General features: G+C 36.6%; 1 protein-coding gene and 1 pseudogene across 1 annotated transcript; both read right to left on the reverse strand.

Moving 5' to 3' along the window:
* Positions 1 to 1,369: 1,369 nt before the first annotated feature.
* LOC108718212 (alpha-1,4-N-acetylglucosaminyltransferase) lies at positions 1,370 to 21,335 on the reverse strand. The gene is made up of 3 exons (XM_018265896.2): positions 20,896 to 21,335; positions 16,944 to 17,431; positions 1,370 to 3,384 (listed from the first exon to the last, which is right to left on the reverse strand). The coding sequence occupies exons 2-3, from the start codon at positions 17,409 to 17,411 to the stop codon at positions 2,797 to 2,799; spliced, it is 1,056 nt and encodes a 351-aa protein (XP_018121385.1). The 5' UTR covers positions 17,412 to 17,431; positions 20,896 to 21,335; the 3' UTR covers positions 1,370 to 2,796.
* LOC108718211 lies at positions 18,407 to 20,873 on the reverse strand (annotated as a pseudogene).
* Positions 21,336 to 21,822: the final 487 nt, after the last annotated feature.

Consider the following 21,822-nt stretch of genomic DNA (forward strand, 5'->3'; position numbering starts at 1 on the left):
GGATGGAACAGTTACCTGAAGTGGAGTAAACTGAAATTGAAGAAAGATATATTATTGGATCTAAATCGGATTTAAAGGGATGGTTCACATTTAGGTAAACTTTTAGTATGTTTTAAAATGACAAATTCTAAGCAATTGGTATTCATTATTTATTTTCTAATTTTTTTAATTATTTGCCTTTTTCCTTCTGACACTTTTCAGCTTTAAAATGGGGGTCACTGGCCTCATCCAATGAACACATGCTCTGTAAGGCTAAACATTTATTATAATTACTACTTTTTATTACTCATCTTTCTATTCAGACCTCTCTTATTTATATTCCAGTCTCTTATTCAATTAATACATGGTTGCTTTGGTAATTTGGACCCTAGCAACCACATTGCTGACATAACAAACTGTAGAGCTGCTGAATAAAACGCTAAATAACTCAAAAATCACAAATAATAAAAAATGAAAACCAATTGCAGATTGTCTCAGAATTTCACTCTCTATATCATACTAGTCAGAATTAGGGATGTAGCGAACCGCCGCCGATGTGTTCGCGAACGCCGTTCGCGAACACCGGCAAAATTTGCGAACAGTTTGCGAACTGTTCGCGAACTTCGAACATCCGAAAATCGTTCGATTCGAACGATCGAAGGATTGAAATCGTTCGATCGAAGGATTTTCGTTCGAATCGAACGATCGAAGCCATTCGATCGAATGATTTCATTCGATCGAATGCTTCGATCGTTCGATTCGAACGAAAATCCTTCGATTCTAGCGGTCGAATGGTCGAACGGTCGAACGATTTTGACGCGAACGCCTATTGGCGAACGTCGCGCGACGTTCGCGAACTTGCGGCGGACGCGAACAGTCGAAGTTCGCGCAAACTAGTTCGCTGGCGAACAGTTCGCTACATCCCTAGTCAGAATCCGAAAATCCGGCATCTCAGACCTGCTGAGGTTGTATATAAGCCAAAGGGAGAAGTCCCAAAGATATCCTGATCTGTGGTGGGTTTCGTGCAATAATCCGAAAATTTTGTGGTTTTTAGGCAAAAATCTGAAAAAAATCAGGTGTTAAATCTGAAAAATTTGTACGAATTTTTCAAGAATTTTTTCAGTTCTTTCCCACACAGGAAATGTTTGGGAAGATGTATTGATAAATAAGGGGAAATAGCCCGTGCGAATTTGGTAAGAGTAGATTTCAGAAAATAATGAGATATTTTCGGATTTTGAGAAATATCCCCCAAAGAGTAAACTCAAGGGTGAACATCACATTTTCAAAAACTTGAATCCATTTTGTGAATGTGGTGGCTTTGTACACTTTTAATAGAATTAACATTTTGGTGTCGGGCTACATATAAAATAAAATGGCATTCAGATAATTGTGAATATGTTGTTTAATGATTTTGTGACATAAAAAAAACAATTCAACTCCTAATATGGTAAAAGTGATTGTGAATTTAATTTCTCTTTTTTTACAAGAATAAGAGTCCCTGAGTGAGTAAAAAATAATACATTCAACACCTCACTTTTAAATAATAAACAAGTAATAAACATAAAAGTTGGAATTTAGATTTTCCCCAAGATTTTGCACGAATACTTCATAAAAATTCCCTTGAAATACCTTTATCTATTTAAATAAGAATAAAGTGTTTTCTCAATTATTAGCCTCAAAAAGATGCTTTATTTGTTTAAAGGAATACTGACACATTCCTATAAAAATCACAGGAAAGTGTCTGTTTCAAGCAGTTGCTGCACCCAGAATATTTTCTCTCAAAGCCCCCTTCAGGGTGGCTTTCAGGGTAACTATTCCGGGTACAGAAAGTACTTGATACCGACACATCCTGTGATTTTTATAGGAACGTTTAGGTATCACTTTAAAATACTGGAACACAGCAGTTATTTGCAGCTTGTTTTTGTTGTTTTTTAAGTCACTTTTAGGGTGCAGTGTAAATCCTTCTGAAAGCAGAAGCTATTCGCATTAGTGATGGGCCGGTGAATACATTCGCCAAACTCCCTTGAAAATGCACCAGCGTCAAAAAATTTTGGATGCACGTCTGAAAATTTGCTCGCGTCAAAATCGCAGAGCGTCAACACTATTCAGATGCCCTGAGTTTATGCGAGCGGCAAAATTGACACTGGCATCAATTTTTGAGTTTCACGTTTTTTCCTTAATTTTGCAATTTTTTTGGCATGCCAAATAGGAGAAATTCGCCCATTACTAATTCACATGTCTCATGCTACAAAAATAATACCAAAAATGAGATTTTAACTCTCACATAAGGCCTTATGGGTGGAGACATGCAAATCACACCCTTATATCCCAGTGGCCAACTATGCATCCAGTACCACTGGTTTTATAGCACAGATACAGCCATATATCCAAACTTGCAGACAGCCTGTTTCGATCTTGTTAGATCTCATCAGTGCAAGCTATTGCAACATGGCTTCTGAGTAGGTAGGACTTGTAGAGTAGTGAAGTAGAGAAACCAACCTGGTTAGGGTGAGATGGGCTAAAAGGAGACAAAAAGCCATGCAGTATAAATCCCTCTGAAAACAGAAGGCATTCACATAACACTGCCTTCAGATTTCAACTTTCACATAAGGCAGAGTTGTGAGTCCCATTGTTGGGCAATAAACTTTAGAAGCTTTCTGGGAGTCAGACACAATGCTAGATGGTAGTCTTGGAATTCCTTCATGCAGGCATGGACATTTTCATCAAATGGTTTTCGTCCCAGAACAGGGCAAGTTCAACAGGTCACAGGTTTCCATCTTTACCTACTGTATATAGTAAATATGTTTTAATAAATAACTAACCATAAATTGACTGATTCCTTTCAAGAGCACCATAGGTTGTGGGACAATACTGTTTGTACAGATGTTCTATCAGTGTGTTACTTCCAGGAACCATACTTTTCTGTTCTTGATTCATAAAATTCCAGAGATGCAAGGCATAAGAATCATTGAAAGTTTGCACATTTTGCCAGACATCATAATATCTTCTCCAGGCTGGATATGGAATAGGATAGAACCTCTGAGGGTGTAAAAAAGAAATGTTTCCACATTTAACATCCTCTGTAGACTTAAATTGAGGAATGATACTAAACTGATTTAGAATGCGGGTAAAAAGTTGTGGACCCTGCTGCCCCCAGATTGCTCCATTATAATTCTGCACAAAGCTTTCCATGCTTTTCCAGGAAAAAATGTGGTGATTTATTAGTCCAAATATACCATTACTTGAAAACTGAGAGGACTGGGATGCAAGAAAGTTCACATCTGGGATGGGCCGTATTGATATAATGTCAGAATCCATATAAATGCCTCCATGTTTCCAAATGAGGGCCAACCTGCATCCATCTGAACTTACATGAGTCCAATATGTTTCAAATTTAGGATTTACCTATATATGAAGAGAATAATAACAGTATTGAGTGTAAGCATATGAATTATATTATTTTAACCAAATATTAGAAAATGCTCAGATAATTTTACTTTGGGTTATGTCACAGCAATATAGAAAAGTTATAGCCCAACAAATATTGAATTCATCTTAAAATAAGTATTTTGCATTCTGTAGCCTCTGTAAGATTTTAAAGTAAAAAGAGTGAAACAATATGTTCTTTCAAAGGTAATAATGAAAATGTTGAATTTATTTGAAGGTTGATGATTAATTGTTCTTTTGTTAAGACCTATAGCGTCTATAAGTTTTTCAATAGACATTTAAAAGTCTGGGTACCCTCAAATCTACACTCCACCCAGTGGCCAACACCCAATAGTAAAAATCTTTTATACTCTTCTATCATAACTCAAATTTAGATTGTCTTGTATGTCCTGCAGAGGAAATACTAAGACAAAGGTAGAGAGGACTAGGGATGTAGCGAACTGTTCTGCTGCGAACTAGTTCGCGCGAACTTCGACCGTTCGCGTCCGCCGAATGTTCGCGAACGTTTGGGAACGTTCGCATTTTGAGTTCGCGTTCGATTCGAATACAAGTCGTTCGACCATTCGACCGTTCGAATTCCTTCGACCGCTAAAAATCGAACGATTTCCATTCGTTCGAACGATTGTAAGCATTCGATCGAATGAAAAGCATTCGATCGAATGGCTTCGATCGTTCGATTCGAATGAAAATCCTTCGATCGAATGATTAAAATCCTTCGATCGTTCGAATCGAACGATTTTAGCGGGTGTTCGAAGTTCGCGAACTGTCCACGAACGTTCGCATTTTTTGCCGGTGTTCGCGAACGGCGTTCGCGAACAGCAAATCGGCAGTTCGCTACATCCCTAGAGAGGACATTAAACTATAATGAATAATTTTCATAAAGTTTAGACATTTTTTGAAAAAAATAGTTAACCATCATTTACATACACAAAATTTATGGTACAATATTTTAATTTTACACTCATTGCAGACATTTCACATAATTAACCAGCTCAGTTTGTGTATCTTAAAACATTTTAAAATCCATAGGATGGAAGGAACTGTCTTTAAGTATTTCTTCTTATACACATAGGTAAGGGTTTTGTTGCCTATATGAATAGTGAAAAGAACCGCCCAACTATGGGGGACTAATAATATAAAATGTCAATTGCAGCAACAGTTCACTAATACTTAGAGACTGACCTAAGCTAGATGTGTGATGGAGGATAAATGATGGTCCAATAAAGTAAAATAAAACTGTGCTCATATAATGTCAAGGCCCTGCTACCCGAGATCAAAGGGTTAACATCAGTTAGGACACGAGGTAGAGATAGACCAGAAGGCTTGCGATAGTTAGGCTCAGGAAACCATTATCTTAAGCAACATGTTTTCAAAAAATTCTTGCACCTGCTCAGATGGAATGAGTGTCTTGACCATATATGGAAAATCTGTGCACCCCTTTTTTTACGGTAAATGCTCTGTAAAAGGTGTAAAAACTTTTAACCATGTGTGGCTTTGGAAGCCCTTGGCAGTTATTTATCAAAGTCTGAATTTATCTCAATATTTTCTGCTACAAACTCCGATCAAATCGGCTAGGATTTCTTAAGCTTATTTATTATTACATTTTCCCAAAATTTGCTTTCCAGAAAAAATCCGATTTTCAAGATTTTTTCTGATTTTTCATCAGATTTTCATAATTTTCAAGATTTTTCGCCTGAAAACTCATATTTTTGCATGAAAACTCAGAAAACTTTGGGGTATTGCTTGAAGCCCAGCGCACATCAAAAAATCATTGGGATATCTCCCATTGACTTATTTGCAACCATGACAGGTCTGAGATGATTTTTGCATACAGAGCTTAGTAAATAACCCCCCTAGTATCACACTTAAGTAGTGATGGGCAAATTTTGCATGTTTTTGACGCCGGCGTCCATTTTTTTGGCGAAAATGCGCGGGCGTCCATTTTTTTTGACACCGGCGAATTTTAGCCAGCAAATGTTTGCGCCTGTTTCGTGAATTTATTCGCCGGCGGCGAATCTCGCAAATTTGCTGCAAATTCGTGCCTGGTGAATAAATTCGCCCATCACTACAGCTAAGTGCTATACTGCCGTGCTATACAGGCAAAACTCCTATTACCTTATTAATCTTATTATTTTTCTTTGTCTAATGAACTACTTCAGTTATTTTAAAAAGCCTTTTCCTCTGAATTTTGCTTTGTAATGAGGTCCTAGTAAATAAATTACCAACATAAGTTACTATTAAAGCAAAGTCCTACAAACTACTACAAAATAAAAATAAATAATTTAGTAAATAAGTCAACAAAAAGAGTAGGAATTTAGGCACATATTGCTTATTTTTTTTCCTCAGTCTATATATTTTTTTATACTTATAAAGACTGTAAAACATTTTGTTCATTTTAGAAATAGTCCAATATTTAAAAAAAATCTTTTTTTTCCAAAGTCAAATCAAACATGGCATTTTAAATAAAAATTTGTAATAACTATTTATACAAACACAATCTACCTCAGATAAGCCATGAATAACACCCCTTGCACGTCTACTGAGGCACAGTCTATTAGTATTCAGACTGCAAAGTCTTACAGAACACATCAAACGAAAATTTGTTCCATTTAGTTCCCAGCATGCCAGGAAGGATATTTCTTAGAAATTCTAGTAAAAATTCAAGGGCAGATTAATCTTAAATTTAACTGGGCAATCCAAAAGAATTGTCAATAAATATCTTCAATTACTTGATTTATGAAGCTGAACTCTGTATAATTTTTTTTTAGAATATGTTTGTTTTAAGATGATCAGCTCCATACTGCCATACAGAGCAATGGGGCTCAGCCATGTTCATAGAGGAACTTAGTAGAAACGATTATTAAGACATTGTCCATTTTTGAGACAAGACCACCACCTAATAAAGGACCAATTGGTTAAATGCTTTGTAAGAACAAAAAAAAGCACATGGGCTAGATAGAAAGTAAAATAATCTAAGACATTTCAAATCCGTTTCCCGCCCTTGCATAGCATGTATATCTGTATATTTATTTAGTGGGTTTTTGCAAAAAAATTAAAGATCCAACTATGATCCTTTTGGTTGACCATAAAGCTTGAGGAATCACAAATATGCACCTTGGTGTGTGGGGGCATTTCAAACAAAGAAAAAATGTGGACATGTGTATTTGGAAATCTGTTCTTTGTATTGCATAGATGTTAAAAGGTTGATATACGGTATTTTAAATGCACAGCAAGGATTTCACAAGACTTTAAATATTGTTTAGAGGGCTCAGGGAGCCAGCTGTGTGTTAGAGGGGTTTATGCATGTATAGTCCCATTCCTTTTAAGAGCATCATAGGTTGTGGGACAATACTGTTGGTAGAGATGTTCTATCAGTGTGTTACTTTCAGGAACCATACTTTTCTTTTCTTGATTCATAAAATTCCACAGATGCAAGGCATAAAAATCATTGAAAGTTGGCACATTTTAGCAGACATCATATAGTAGCTTTTTTAGGCTGAGTATAGAATAGGATAGAATCTCTGAGGATTCAAAACAGAGATGTTTCCAGTCCACATTTATCATCCTCTGTTGACTTAAACTGAGGAATGACACAAAATGTCTTTAAAGTGCAAGTAAAAAGTTGTGGACCCTGCCCTGTTACAGTATTGAGAGTAAGCATAGAAATTACATTGTTTTAACCAAATAATTGTTTGGAAATGCTCAGATAATGTAACGAAAATTAAAACTTACCCTGGTGGTCCAGTGGTTCGGCGGGGACGCCTGCCACGCCAGTCTGTCTCTGCCGCCATGTTGGTTTATTGGACGCGTGCGCGTCTCCACGTACTTATTGACGCGGACGCACAAGCATCTGACGCAGATGCGCAATGGCGTGAAAATCTTGACGCGAAATTACCGCTATAAAAGGCCCAGTTGGGCTGCTAGACATTGCCATGATAGGATTTGATTCCTAGTGGTTTCCTGAGCCTTGTGCTAGTTCCTGTTTGTCTGAAATCTGTTCTGATCCTCTGTGTTTGACCCGGCCTGGCTTTTGACTTCTCTGACCTCTGAAAACCGACTTTGATTCCACTTGTCCCTCCTGATTGACTTCCTGGTTTGACTCCTGCCTGTTGTTTGATTCCGATTCTGCCTCTATCCCATCTGATTGATTACCCGGTTTGACCCTAGCCTGCCTGACGATCCTTGCTATCAATAGTTCTATGTGTTGAGGAAAGTTTGGACAGTTTAGCTGTCTCTAAGAAATCATAGACCTGGATTTGTTTCAGAATATAATATAAAAATTGTGGAAGGTTTTATTAATTTCTCATGAGTCTATCGTTATGTTATTGGGTTCCTTAAACAGGCTTGTGTCGTGAAAATATTTTCTACTTGATTCTTCACACTGGATAACAACCTCCAGGACCAGTCTCCTTATTTAAAGTATTTATTTATTGTATAATCAAGCAAAATTGATCGTCTACTAAGATATATTCACAGTGAGGCATTGAGAACGTGGGAATGGTACTGTATAATCTTATTCAGTTGCATTCATTAATTAATCAAGGCTCAAATAATGGAAAATGTATTATTAAGATGTATTTCTATAGTGCCAACATACACTTTTACATCAGACTAATTTTGTTTTACACAACATAATAAATAGACACCTAAGAGTATAAGGGTTCACTGCAGAGATTAACTGGTGGACAGGCCCGGATTTGTGGAGAGGCCACCAAGGCTCGTGCCTAGGGTGGCAGGATTTAGGGGGCGGCATGCTGCCCAACCAGATACAATAGTTTTTTTAAATTTCCCATATTCCATTCTACATTGCTTAGGTCCCGGTGATGAAAATTTGAGCAAATAAAAGGAAGGGGATGGAGGCGATGGACGACAGCGGGCCTAGGGGCACCCGTTATGCAAATCAAGCCCTGCTGGAAACTGCCTTTCTCTACTTCACGGTATTAATCCCTACCATATTCCATAAAAATTATATTAATATGGTCTTTCACTCTTTATGCTTGACCCCTTACTAATAAAGTCAGTAGCCTGCCTGAACTTTAGTAACCCTTTCCAGATAATGAACACACAATCTTTCTATTTGCCTCCTGTCTAACCTGTCTAAGAACTGATGTATCGGTGGCAGATTTATTAGGGGTCGAATTTTCAGACATCAAATCGAATGCGATAGAGAATAAGGTAAGAAATAGCAATGTGGATGGTGTTGCAGAATTCATCCGACACAACACACCGTAAATGCATTGTAGTCGCCCATGTAGTTCTACCCTTATGGCAAAACTGTCAGATTCAACTAGGGAATTACACAAACTCGATTCAAGTTTTTTTTAAAAATTTTTAATTAGATAGAGAATAAGGTAAGAAATAGCAATGTGGATGGTGTTGCAGAATTCATCCGACACAACACACCGGAAATGCATTGTAGTCGCCCATGTAGTTCTACCCTTATGGCAAAACTGTCAGATTCAACTAGGGAATTACACAAACTCGATTCAAGTTTTTTTAAAAAATTTTAATTAGATTTTCGAGATTTATCATACTCTGGCCCTTTAAGAATTCACCTAACACCGCCTGAATTCTTCTATAAGTCAGTTGGAGAAGTCTGGTGACCAATTTGGAGATGTTTGTAGCCTTCTTGATATTTGAGTTTTTTTCGGAGACAAAACTCGAATTGGGTTTGGTCAAATTCAAATCAAATTCAATTCAAGTTTTTGGATCGGTAAAATTAGTTTGAGTTTTCCATATTCCATTTTTTTAAATAAATAACCCCCAATCGAATTTTGAGTAAAATCGATTTTGAAAATTGAAAATCGAAATTCGACCCTTGATAAATGTGCCTCTTCATGTTGAGCCTATCCCCTATATAATAGAAGATGCTAAGTTTGCCCAGGAGCAATAACCAACAGAAACCAAAACGTTTCTTTTAAACAGACGACCAGTAAATGTTTTCTGATGCTTGGTTGCTATGGGTTTCTGCTAGTGATGGGCGACTAAATCCGCCAGACACAAATTTGTGGTGAATTTTCACGTTTGGCCGCATGCAAATTAATTAATTGCGGGCTCCATTCGCCGACTAAACATCCGATGCATCAAACAATTGACGCTCACGCTCACTCGCGTCAAAATTATTTTGATGTCCAGTGGCTTCAATGCGTTTCGTGAATTTTTTGCTGTTTTGTGAATTTCGTGGTAAATTCGCCCATCACTAGTTACTGCTTCTGGGCATGTATTTTATGACATAACCACGATATTTTTACATGCAGTGTATAAGTTCTGATTTACCCATGTTCCATTATTAAGATATAACTAGTTAGAAGAGCATAACTGTAAAATCTGTTAATTAACTAACTTTGAAAACCAAACAAGAATAGTAATTCAGTAGTTGTCAGTGCATTCTCCCCTATCCCTATTATTTAGGGGGGTATTAGTGCACAAATTTACTTTACGCAACCAAATTTTAGCACGCTGTAGCAGTGATAGAAACTTAGCAGTTTTGGCTGACTCCAGGTAGTCTTGAAATTACAGCACTGCTTTATGTCACTCCATAACTCAACTGGACAATGGGAGAAGTCCCAATGATTTATTGATGCGCTGGGTTTCTTTTTTGGGAAAAAAAACGTATAAAATATTGAGATATATATATATATATATATATATATATATATATATATATATATATATACATATATATATATATATATATATATATATATACATATATATATATATATATATATATATATATATATATATATATATATATATATATATATATATATATATATATATATATATATATATATATCTAAAAAATGTTTTTAAAATCTGTGGGAAGGAGTTAAATGGTTAAAAGGACTGTCTTTCTTTATCATAACACAATTATTTTTTATTTACAAAATAAAAATGCAATTGTCTTGAAAAGTCTAGACAGAAAGAAAGCCATATGAACAGATATCTATTTCTATGGTGGCTACAGCAAGACCTCAATTTTTACATTCCCCAATTTAGGGTTTTTACTTATTTTCCAGTTTTGTTTCTCTAATTTGGCATTTTCCTGGATTTTACACCATTATTTTCTGGTCAACCTGAAAAACAGGTGAAGAGTCTGCCTTTTTAGAAACTGCAGTAACACAGTCTCATTATTCCTCTTCACATGACATAGCAAAGATGTGAGATTGTTTATAAGATGAAAACAACAACTTAAATTAGGAAAATTGCCAGTAATGGAATATACTGTATAAAATTAATATAGATCATTCCTTAGGCAACCTCACCTTAAAGGACTTTTTTGTAGAACATAAATTATAAACTTGGACGTGTTAACTATTAGGTGGTGGTTAAAATGATTATGTCTGAGGTTTTATTACAACATTATTAATATATGCAATAAATGGATAATAACATGTTAGTACAGATGAAGCCACTTGGATTTGTGAGTTAAATGTGTTATCACTCGGGATTAACTGAAGAAACAGTGTTATCTCAAGTCATTTTAACTCATTAAATGCTTTTAACCTTTTCATTAGCATATCAAAGCACCATTTTCACAATGGTGAATACTTTAATTAGATGGGATTATGTGACGCAATTGTCTGTGTTAAATGGGATCAATGGGAAATCTGAGTTTAGTTATTCTGTGTCAAACACACAAACTAAAGTGGCTTCATCTGTATGTGTGAAGGTGGCAATAGAACAGCAATAAAAAAAAACTGAATAATATTTTTTAAATTTACTTTTACTTCATATTTTTATGGGGTGATACACATAACACTTCATATGTTTGTGAAGGTTAAACGAGTAACAAGCTTCATTCAACCACACAAACCTGAAGTCAGTGCTTCCCAAATTCTTTCAACATGTGAACTTTGATACAAGAACTGTTTGGACAAAGTCTAAAAGAGTGTGCGTGGCACCTACAAAGCCTTCGTGCGCGCCCACATCCGACCACCGTACAGTGATGTTATCACCCACATACACATCGCTGCTCAAACGCACAAACCCAGCCAGAAAAACCATCACAATCTGGCCGAGTGGAGCTGTGGAAGCACTTCAGGACTGTTTCGACTTCACAGATTGTTTTAGATGTTCAGAGAGGCTGCTACCCACAATGGCTCCATCAACTTGGAGGAATACACAGACTCTGTGACCTGCTACATCAACAAATGCATAGAGGATGTTACCGTCTCCAAAACTGTCACCACGAAAGCCATTGAAAAACACTGGTTTACAGCAAAGGTTCGTACACGGCTAAGAGAGAGGGATGCCGCTTTCTCGTCAGGGGACAGAACTGCTCTTAAAACAGCCAGGGCCAACCTCTCTTGAACCATCCAACAAGCAAAGCAAGAGTACACACTGAAGATTCACAATCATTTAGACAACACAAAAGACTCACGCAATTTATGGCAACTTATGGCATTCAGGCTGTCACATAGTAAAAGCCTGCATGGAGCAGCAGCGACAAAGACGCCACACTCCCAGAGGAACTGAACAAGTTTTAAGCACGGTTTGACACGCTAAACAAAGAGCCTGCGAGGAAAGGCACGCCTCTTCTCACTGACCAAGTCATCTGTCTACCCACAGCCGACGTGAGGCGAACCTTAACCAAGGTCAAGCCACGAAAGTCTGCCGGACCAGACAACATTCCTGGTCGTGTGATCAGAGACTGTGCTGATCAGGTGGCTGATGTCTTCAGTGACATTTTCAACACATCACTAAGCCAGATGATCATCCCCACATGCTTCAAGTCCACCAAATCCACCAGAAGTCTGATGAAGTGACCGCTGTAGTCACGAAACGCGTTGAGCCATGTTCTCCCCTGCTCTGCTCATCCGGATTTTTGTGTGTTTTAAAAGAAGATTTAATAAAAGAAGATTTTTATACAATTGTTCCATACAACTTTTCTATCCAAACTAGCACCAAACTCATGCGCCTCCAGTCTAGTACTTTCCTTACTCACGTGACCAGAGTGGATCGTTTGGATGTCCTGGATAGAGCTATCACCCAGCCCCACATGCGGATCTTGTTTGCATGCACTCCCAAGCTATGTAAATTATTACCTATATGAATGACTCATATAATCATGTGTTTAAAATATTGCAATGGCTACATGTGGAAATGCACGAAAAAGGTTAGGGCTGTGAAATAAAATGTTTCGAATTGCTCAACTAAGGTTATGTTTGCTTATTTCTTAAAAATTAGAATTAAAAAATGTAATCAGATTAAGAGAAACTCAAATGAATTCAATTTATATTCTCCTCATCATTTTCAGAGGTTAAAAAACTCAAATCGAAAAAACATTTTAATTTTGCCTAGAACAACTCCCATTGACTACTCGTACATTATAATTAAATGCTGACAAAATTAGAACAACTTTTTTTGGGGGGGGTTAAGCTCTAGCTTATTTAAGAAAAGACTTGAACCAGATAGTAGAGTTTGCATTTTTCACAGAAACAAAGTTACATTTTTGCATTTATTTTCAATGTACTGTATTACTTGTCCATCCATTAGCCACATCTGTAAGTAGTAGTTTGATTTATAATTGGAGGTTTTTTTTATACTTCTCTTCCCTTTTTCTCAGTAATTTGTTAAAATGAATAAAGTTGTTCAAGAATATGCCCATAGACTTCTACAAAATCTTGTTCATTTTTAATTACCATGGGTTTTTTTTTCTAAAACTACTTGCACTTTTTTTCTTTCTGTGTTTTTTTTTTAATTTTTTATAAAATCAAGAAAAAAGCTAACTTAATTTTTCATAAATCCCCATCTTAGGAAAGTCTATGTGAATATTTTCCAACAACTCTATATATTTATTTTAACAGTTTACTGGTAAAAAAAAAATCATTCCTATGATAAATGGAACTGCTCATTACAGATGTGGCCAATGGATGGACAATTGACACAGCAAGTAATATTTTCCAAGCAAATAGAAAAAGAAGGGAGAAATTCAATTTTTACACCGAAAAAAATGTGACCTCGACTATTCGGTTTGAGTTTCTGCTTAGATTGATTGGGGGGGGAACCCTGAAAGGTCACTCGTGTCTTGTCAGTTTTTTTTGAGTAAGCATTAAAGTAAAAGGGGAATTATCATGATATTAGCTTCAGCATACTGAAATATGAAACGTTCTAAATGCAATCAATTAAAAATCCTGTGCCATTTCTGAAATAATCAAATTTATCTTCACTATTCCTCTCTCAGTACCTTTCTCTCCTCATTCTTTCTTCATTCGGGAGTTGGGTGCCAGATTAATAATCCAATATATTATTTAGGGGGCTCCTTTTGCCTAGAAGATGTATTAGTGCTCACTCTATTAAAATCACCAGACACCAGGGGGCCCATTTACTTAGCTCGAGTGAAGGAATAGAGGGAAAAAACTTTCGAATGTTTTTTTTGGCTACTTCGACCATCGAATGAGCTACTTCGACCTTCGACTTCGAATCGAACAATTTGAACTAAAAATCGTTCGACTATTCGACCATTTGATAGTCAAAGTACTGTCTCTTTAAGAAAAAACTTCGACCCCCTAGTTCGCCACCTAAAAGCTACCGAAGTCAATGTTAGCCTATGGGGAAGGTCCACATAGGCTTTGGTAGCTTTTTTAGGTCAAAGAAAAATCGTTCGATCCATGGATTAAAATCGAATCGATTTTTCGTTCGATTGAACTATTTGCGCTAAATCCTTCGACTTCGATATTCGAAGGATTTAACTTCGACCCTATGTAAATCTGCCCCAGGTCTCTCTACATGCAGGATTTGTGCAAAAGGCAGTTATTTTGTTATATTTTGTTTGTACTAGAATCAGTTATTTGAATGAGCTCTAATACGTCTGCTAGGAAAGGTAGTTCTCCTTATAAAATATATTGGATTATTCATCTGACACCCAACTGCACCATGAAGAGAGAATGAAGAGAAATCGATGATGAGAGAGGAATGGTAAAAGATTCTTACTTCAGTATGAGGACGCTTGTATTAAATTTTAATTGTCAAGATAGTTCACCTGTAAAATGTACCAAGAAACATTCCCAACAATTTTTGGAATTTGAACTTTAATAAATAACCCCCTTAGTCTGCTAAAATCATTTAAACAATGAATAAACCTAATAGAATACTGGTAAACAAGAACACGTTTAACTGCTGACTACAATTCAAAATGCCTCTTTGCCACAGATCTTATTATTACAGCTCCACCCAACATATCAGCATATTGAATTTCCAAATGATGCAAAAGGTTTCCAAGTTTCCTAAATGTCTAATAAGTCACAGACACCCATCAGATGTTTACTTTCTAACAGAAAATCAGTAGATGTTACATGCTAGTAAATATGAATTACTACATCTAGTGCTTTCCATGGAGGTTTATTTGTTGGATTGTAAAGGTTTTAAAGGTTTTTTCTAAAACCATGATGGTCATTGAATTTATTAAAAGATACGAATATAAAAAGTGCTAACAACAAAAAGCACTGAATCATACGGTAAAAAAATATGAATACCTTGAAAAGCTCTAAAAATGTGTGGTAGCTTGGCGAAGTTTGGTGTTTGTATTTTTTCCCTTTACGAATTTCAATTTTTTTGAGCTTTTTAGAAATATATGAAAACCATGGATTTTTTTAAATTTGTGGACAAAAATAGCAATTCGATTGTTAATTGATCGGCCCCCAAGGCTTAAGATAAAAGTTCCTTATGAGAAGGCTGAGGCCTTCACAAATATTGACTAATGTCCCTTGATTCCCCAGACTGCATAGAGATTACAGCAGACAGAAAGGAAACATTGCTTTAGGTAACAGCTAATGGGCAGTAGGGATGTCGCGGACTGTTCTGCGGCGAACTTGTTCGTGCGAACATCGGCTGTTCGCGTGCGCCGCAAGTTCGCGAACGTCGCGCGACGTTCGCCAATAGGCGTTCGCGTCAAAATCGTTCGACCATTCGGTCGCTAAAATCGAACGATTTTCGTTCGATCGAACGATTAAAATCCTTCGATCGTTCGAATCGAACGATTTTCGGATGTTCGAAGTTCGCGAACTGTTCACGAACTGTTCGCATTTTTTGCCGGTGTTCGCGAACGGCGTTCGCGAACACATTATCGGCGGTTCGCTACATCCCTAATGGGCAGTAAAGGCAATGAGTTTTCACTAGCAAAATTCTAAAGCAGGTGACATACTACTTAGGGTCATTTCCTAGAAGTCCACACAACAAATGCAGATTTACTAGGGGGCACATTAACTTAGGGTCGAATATCGAGGGTTAATTAACCCTCGATATTCGACTGTCGAAGTAAAATCGACGCATTTAGTACGATTGAACGAACGATTAGATCCTTCGAATAGAACGATTCGAAAGATTTTATTCCATCGATCAAATGATATTACTTCAATCACAAATTGGCTAGAAAGCCTATGGGAACCTTCCCCATAGGCTAACTTGATGTTTGGTAGGTTTTAGGTGGCGAAATAGGTGGTCGAAGTTTTATTTAAAGAGACAGTACTTTGACTATCGAATGGTCGAATAGTCGAATGATTTTTAGTTCGAATTGAAGTCGAAGTCGAAGGCCGAAGTAGCCAAAAAAATACTTCAAAATTCTAAATATTTTTTATTCTAATCCTTCACTCGAGCTAAGTAAATGTGCCCCTAGATGTCCACACCTAAGGCTGATTTACTATTTTTTCAGAAATTGTATTTTTTCTCTAAAAATTAATTTTCTGAAAGATTTATTACATTTAAAAACCATGAAAAACTATTATACAAAACCTATCCAAGTAAAAGCAGTTGAAGTCCTATAGAAGTTACTGCGATTGGCTCTGATCCTTTTGGACCTTTTCTTTAACCATTCAGACTTTTAGAGGTTTTCAGATTTTTTTTCTCTAGTAATTGTACGAAAAATTATCTGAAAAACTTTAATCTTTGGTATAGTGCATCGTTCATTTTCTTTTTTAAACCAACTTTTTATATTTTCAGTTCTTTTAATAACGTTCATGGCATTCATGATTTTAGAGAAAGTGAGTTTAATCATGGATATAAAAACCTCTAAACCACTAAAATTTTAACTTTTATAAATACGACTCTGCGTGTTATGTGTTTAGAGTGTGCATATGTGTTATAGCATCAACACTTTCAACCTTTTGCTGCAGGATTCTCGCATTCTTTGGGGTATATTTATCAAAGATTGAAGATAGAGATCGCCACAGTACTCTAGAGTGGAATTCCACCACTCTCCAAAGAGTATTTATCAATGGGTGAAAGTGAAATCCTTTGATAAATACGCCTTTCAAAATCCCATAGAAATGAATGGAGAGTGGCGGAATTTTACTCTAGAGGACTGTGGTGATCCCTAACCTCACTCTTTGATAAATATACCCATATATTGCCAGCTGTGGCTTGCCTTTATTCATTTTACCTAGTATTTCCATCTGTTAGAGCCAATAACCCTTCCATAGATTATCCTACCACTATAATATTTATGGGGTTTCAAACAATACATTGGCATTGAGGTTTGATTCTGTTTTGTAGCTATAAATACTTACTCAACTTACCTTTTTATACCATGGCATGAGTGGTGTGTCATTGAATAATTTTTCCATTTGCAAAGGAAAAAAGTAGACATTATCAAAAGATGAAAGGGTAGGGAAATGACTGCGTGCTTTAAGTTCATCCTCCATTGTGTTTATGTCTGGTAAACCCTTCATGAAGAACGCAACAGACCTATCCTTGTACACACGGGCTGCAGATTTAATAGCACATAATACCAAAGATGGTGGCTTCATTCTGTCAGTTGTCTCAATAAATATAATACCATTTCCCTTTTTTAGAACATCCATTGAGCTGATAGAAGAGAAACTGACATTTGTAGCCGGGTAAGTACTGCTAGAACTGGAGCTTTTGCTTCCTGGAGAAATAATTGACTTGAAAATAGTAGAGGGTTGTATGCCGGACTTTCTATAGAAGAATCCACAGGCCATCAACATAAGGAGTATGATACAAAATCTGAAGCCTTTTGACATTGTTTTAAAATGTGATCGGTCTGTAAAATAGACAAAGTTGCTAATTAGTGGAAAGTTTTTGATGGAAACATTCAATCATCCAATTAGAGGCATTTTTATTACTTAGGAATATTACAGGGAATATGATATGCATTATTATTATCAAGCACAGGATTCATAGTAGATAACAGATATTTTCTGAAGATTCCTATTGTATACTATATAGCTTATCTGGTATCTGCTGTGTATCTTGTGCCTTTTCTCCTTTTTCAGCTTTGTATTGCTGTCCCCATGGCTATACAATAGCTTGTTTATATAACCTATAGTCGAGTATCTAAAGCAAACCAGTTGTACCAGTGCAGTGCAACCAGTACATTATATTTTCCTTACTTTAATTTTTTTGCCATTACAGTTCCTTTAAAATAAAAATGATATTTAACCTTAGTGCAGACAGACAGTGTACACAGTTCTTGATTGCTACATTGTTAAAATATAGATTTTTATAAAGGATAATGCCCTTGTTTGCACTTGTTTTACTGTTTTGTAATTTAACGGAAAAAAATTTCTTCCATGTTACCTGTCAAAAAAAAAATGCTTCCTTACCAGCAATTTATTGTCCAAAAGAAATTTTATGATATGAATTATTCTGTGATTACTGTTTTATGTGAGCTAAATTCAATTAGATGAGAAACTCTCACCCCCTAATCCAATTTCATAATTTCAGATGCAATTCAGTGAGAAAAACGTATATTTTGTCTAGATAAGGGATTCCATAATAGCTACTTCTTTGTCCTAAAATATATGTAGGGCAGCTAAGAGGTGTTGAAGGCAAGATGAGGTAAATCACTACAGAGTTACCTCATCTTACCTTCAGGCTGGTATTATAAATAGCCAAAATACATCTTAACAAAATACCAATCTACTTGGCCTTCAGGCCTTTTTACTGATTCAGGTAAAGGTCATCAGGGGTGTTTCTAGAAAAACCAGCTAACAAGACTATATTTCATTTGAATTAATCACTTTTCCATCAGCGCCACCCTGCCATTTATTTCAAATGTCCCCAGATTATCACCTATGAATACTATGGAAAGGACACAGTTGGTTTATCTCTATTTAACTATTTCAATAACCTTTTTCTTCAATAACTCTCAGGAATCTCCCAGAAATGACAGGCCATTTGTTTTTCTTTGAGGGGAAATTATTTTACTGTCATACTGATACTTTTATTTAGATTGAATTGTAACAGCAAGCTCTCCTTAGTATTCATACTTTTCAACCCCTGCACATTTGTTGTGTACGTTGTCACAATACTTTAAACCTTCCTTTTGTGTCTAGTTTAAACAATTTTCCAGCTTTATTGCTATTTTCCCTAGTACAGGGGCCTCCCCTCTATTGAGGTTCAATCTATCATGTGTAAAAATGTTGTACCCCAAGCAAATCAGTCTATGAATCCAAAACTTTTTTAATTTGACGAAGACTTCAGGCAAACCTAATACTTTAAGGTCCTCTTACTCTGTTATCAGCACCAATACGTAAAAAGACAGCTGACTCATGCCCAGTCCCATTCAATAATTTGTCCCCCCAGGCCAAACCCTGGCACCAGTGCAACAATAAACTGATCACATGTAGCAATCATGGTGAGAATTTATTCTATCTGCCTTCTCATAATTAATTGGGGAAGGTCCCCATAGGCTTTCCAAGGTTTTTTTGATCAAAGGAAAACCCTTCGATCGATGGATTAAAGTCCTTCGAATCGTTTGATTCAAAGGTTTTAATCATTCGATCGAACGATAATTCCTTCAAACAATTATTCCTTCGATTGTTCGATCGAGCGAATAGCGGTATATCCTTCGACTTTGATATTCGAAGTTGAAGGATTTAACTTCGATAGTCGAATATCGAGGGTTAATTAAACCTCGATATTCGACCGATAGTAAATGTGCCCTCAGAAGTTGTAAGAGAAACACACCTTAATTTGGACAATTCTGCCTCTAGCACAGAAAAATTTTGTTTCAAAAGATCTCTCTCAGCCCTTATGGTCTCATATTCAATTTTAAGCTTGTCATGCTCTCTTTTCAGTTGGGAAAAGGGTATCCAGGATTGTCTAGGAGCCCTATCTTTCTTCCCCTGTTCATATCTCCCTCTTTCTCTCTGCCGGTCTGAGTTGTATGACACCTTTCCTCTCTGAGGCCCACTTAAACCAACATACTCTCTCTTTTGTTGTCCTTCAATCCTAAAAATTCTAGCGGCATCAACTGCAAACAACTCCTCTCTATTCCTTTTCCGCCACAAATTATCTGCCCTTAACAATATATCCTTTAAATCTATAGGGTCAGATGTTACAGACAATATACCTTCCCTGACATCCTCTTCTAAAGCCTCCAATAACATCACTCTATGGAGTAATCCACCATTTTCGAATACAGGATTACCAGTTAATAATTGATCCATTATTGTGGCTATCCTATCACATAGCTCATATGGACATTTCTGTTTCATTTGCTTTATCTTACCAGATAATGACACATTCAACGTAATGCCATACAATGCTCTCAGCATTTCTCTAAAAACATCCTTTGTCCTACGCTGCTGTCCACAGTTCTGTACAATCCTAACCCACAAACCATTTCCAAACACTCTTTGTAAGATTCTATCAATATCGTCTGTATTCAGGTTATATGTTTCTCTAACCCTTTTTAATTCACAGAACCATTTCATGAATCTATTTATGTCATACCTTGGTACCTGCCCAATCTCTCTAACAATAGCATCCATCTCCTGAGGCTTTAATTGCTTTGATATGAGCTGTACCTCACCTGTATTGTCAGTGTTAATACAGTCATAGTGACAACAGGGGCTGCTGGGAAACTAGATACTTGATCCAATTCATTCCGTGGATAAATTTGTTTGTGCTCTTTAAATTTGGAAATATTGCTTTGACAAAGTTGATCAGATTTTTCACCAACTTTATCAAAAGCAATATTTACTGCATGTTTGTGTTCCTCCAGCTCCTTCTCTATATCGTGTATTTTCACTGACAATTCATCATTTGTTTTTGTTAAATGGTCACACAGATTGGCCTTTTCAATTATTACTTCACCAGTAGTAATGGCATGCAATATAATTCAGAAATCTTTTCATGTGACACTTTCAGCAAAGTTTCATACCTGTCAGTCTGTTCTGTAAAATCATTATCCTTTTGTTTAATAATCTCTGCCATTTTTAAACAACAGGATAATAATCCCTGAAGGACCATTCCTTTACGTTTTGATTCCTTAGTTTCCTTATCAAAAACACTGTCAGCTATAAAAATTCTCATTAAATCCCATGAATCTTTACATTCCTGTGGGATTTCATATGGTCCCCCATGGTTTTTAATATCATTTATTAACCACATGCGGACATTTTCTCCCTTATTGCTTTTATCAACAACTGCAGCCATTATATAGAAAAAAAAATGCTAACAAGAAATAAGTAAAAAAAAAAAACCAATGTTCTTACTAACCCTTGAGGTTCACTGTCACAAGTCTGCAGACCACAGTCCTAGGGTTCCAACCTTCCTTCCTTTCAGGGCTCCACAGGGCTTGCAGGCTCTTGGGTCACTAATCATTAACGCTTCTTCTGGTCACTAGCACCAAAATGTTGTGTATTTTATAGATATATCCAAGTATCCGTATAGTGTTATGAAATGTAGAGTCTGCAATTTACCACAGCCAGGTAAAGGATGCAACCAAGGTTCCCAGAGATGAAACTATTTATTCAGATTATTCAGCCCAGACACAGCAAATTATACAGAGATCTTTCAAAATGTGCCTACAGGTTACACTTCCTTCCTTCTCTCTCTCCCTCTTTTTCCCTTCCTCTTCTCCTCTGCTTCCCTTTCTCTTTTCCTCTGCTTCCCTTTTTTTTCTCCTCTGCTTCCCTTCCTCTCCCCTTTCTCTTCTGCTCTCCTTCCCCTTTCTCTTCAGCCAAAAACCAATTCCAATGTTGTACTGTTTCTATGCCATTACCAAAAATGGGGAATGGTTCTGATTGGCTGATGACAGGTTAAACAGGAAAATCCAGGTTAAACAGGAAAATCAGCTAATTTCTTTAGATGTCCCTTTTAATGATAAAAACTGTACAAACAGTTCCTCTTTGAAATGTAACCCTATTAGCTAAATGGGGGTTAATTACAATCCTTTGGAGTAGACAGGAATTTAAGAAATGTGCATTCATATACACATAGGTCTGCATATATAACTACATGTAATAAATATGAAATTCTCAAACAGGCCCGGATTTGTGGAGAGGCCACCAAGGACCGGGCCTATGGCGGCAGGATTTTAGGGGGGGGGCATGTTCCCCAACCACACCCAGATTCTTTCAGAAACACTGGGGCGATGAACGACAGCAGGCCTAGGGGTGCCCGCTATGTAAATCCGGCCCTGGT

This window comes from Xenopus laevis, chromosome 5S (assembly GCF_017654675.1).
Source record: "Xenopus laevis strain J_2021 chromosome 5S, Xenopus_laevis_v10.1, whole genome shotgun sequence".
NCBI lineage: Eukaryota > Metazoa > Chordata > Amphibia > Anura > Pipidae > Xenopus > Xenopus laevis.

Bases quoted from the DNA above. Each gene is read 5' to 3' on its own strand.
- LOC108718212 (XM_018265896.2), bottom strand. From the start codon at position 17,411: ATGTCAAAAGGCTTCAGATTTTGTATCATACTCCTTATGTTGATGGCC. The intron at 3,385-16,943 runs GTAAGTTGAGTA...CTTCATATATAG, and splicing joins TCATGCCATGGTATAAAAAG to GTAAATCCTAAATTTGAAAC.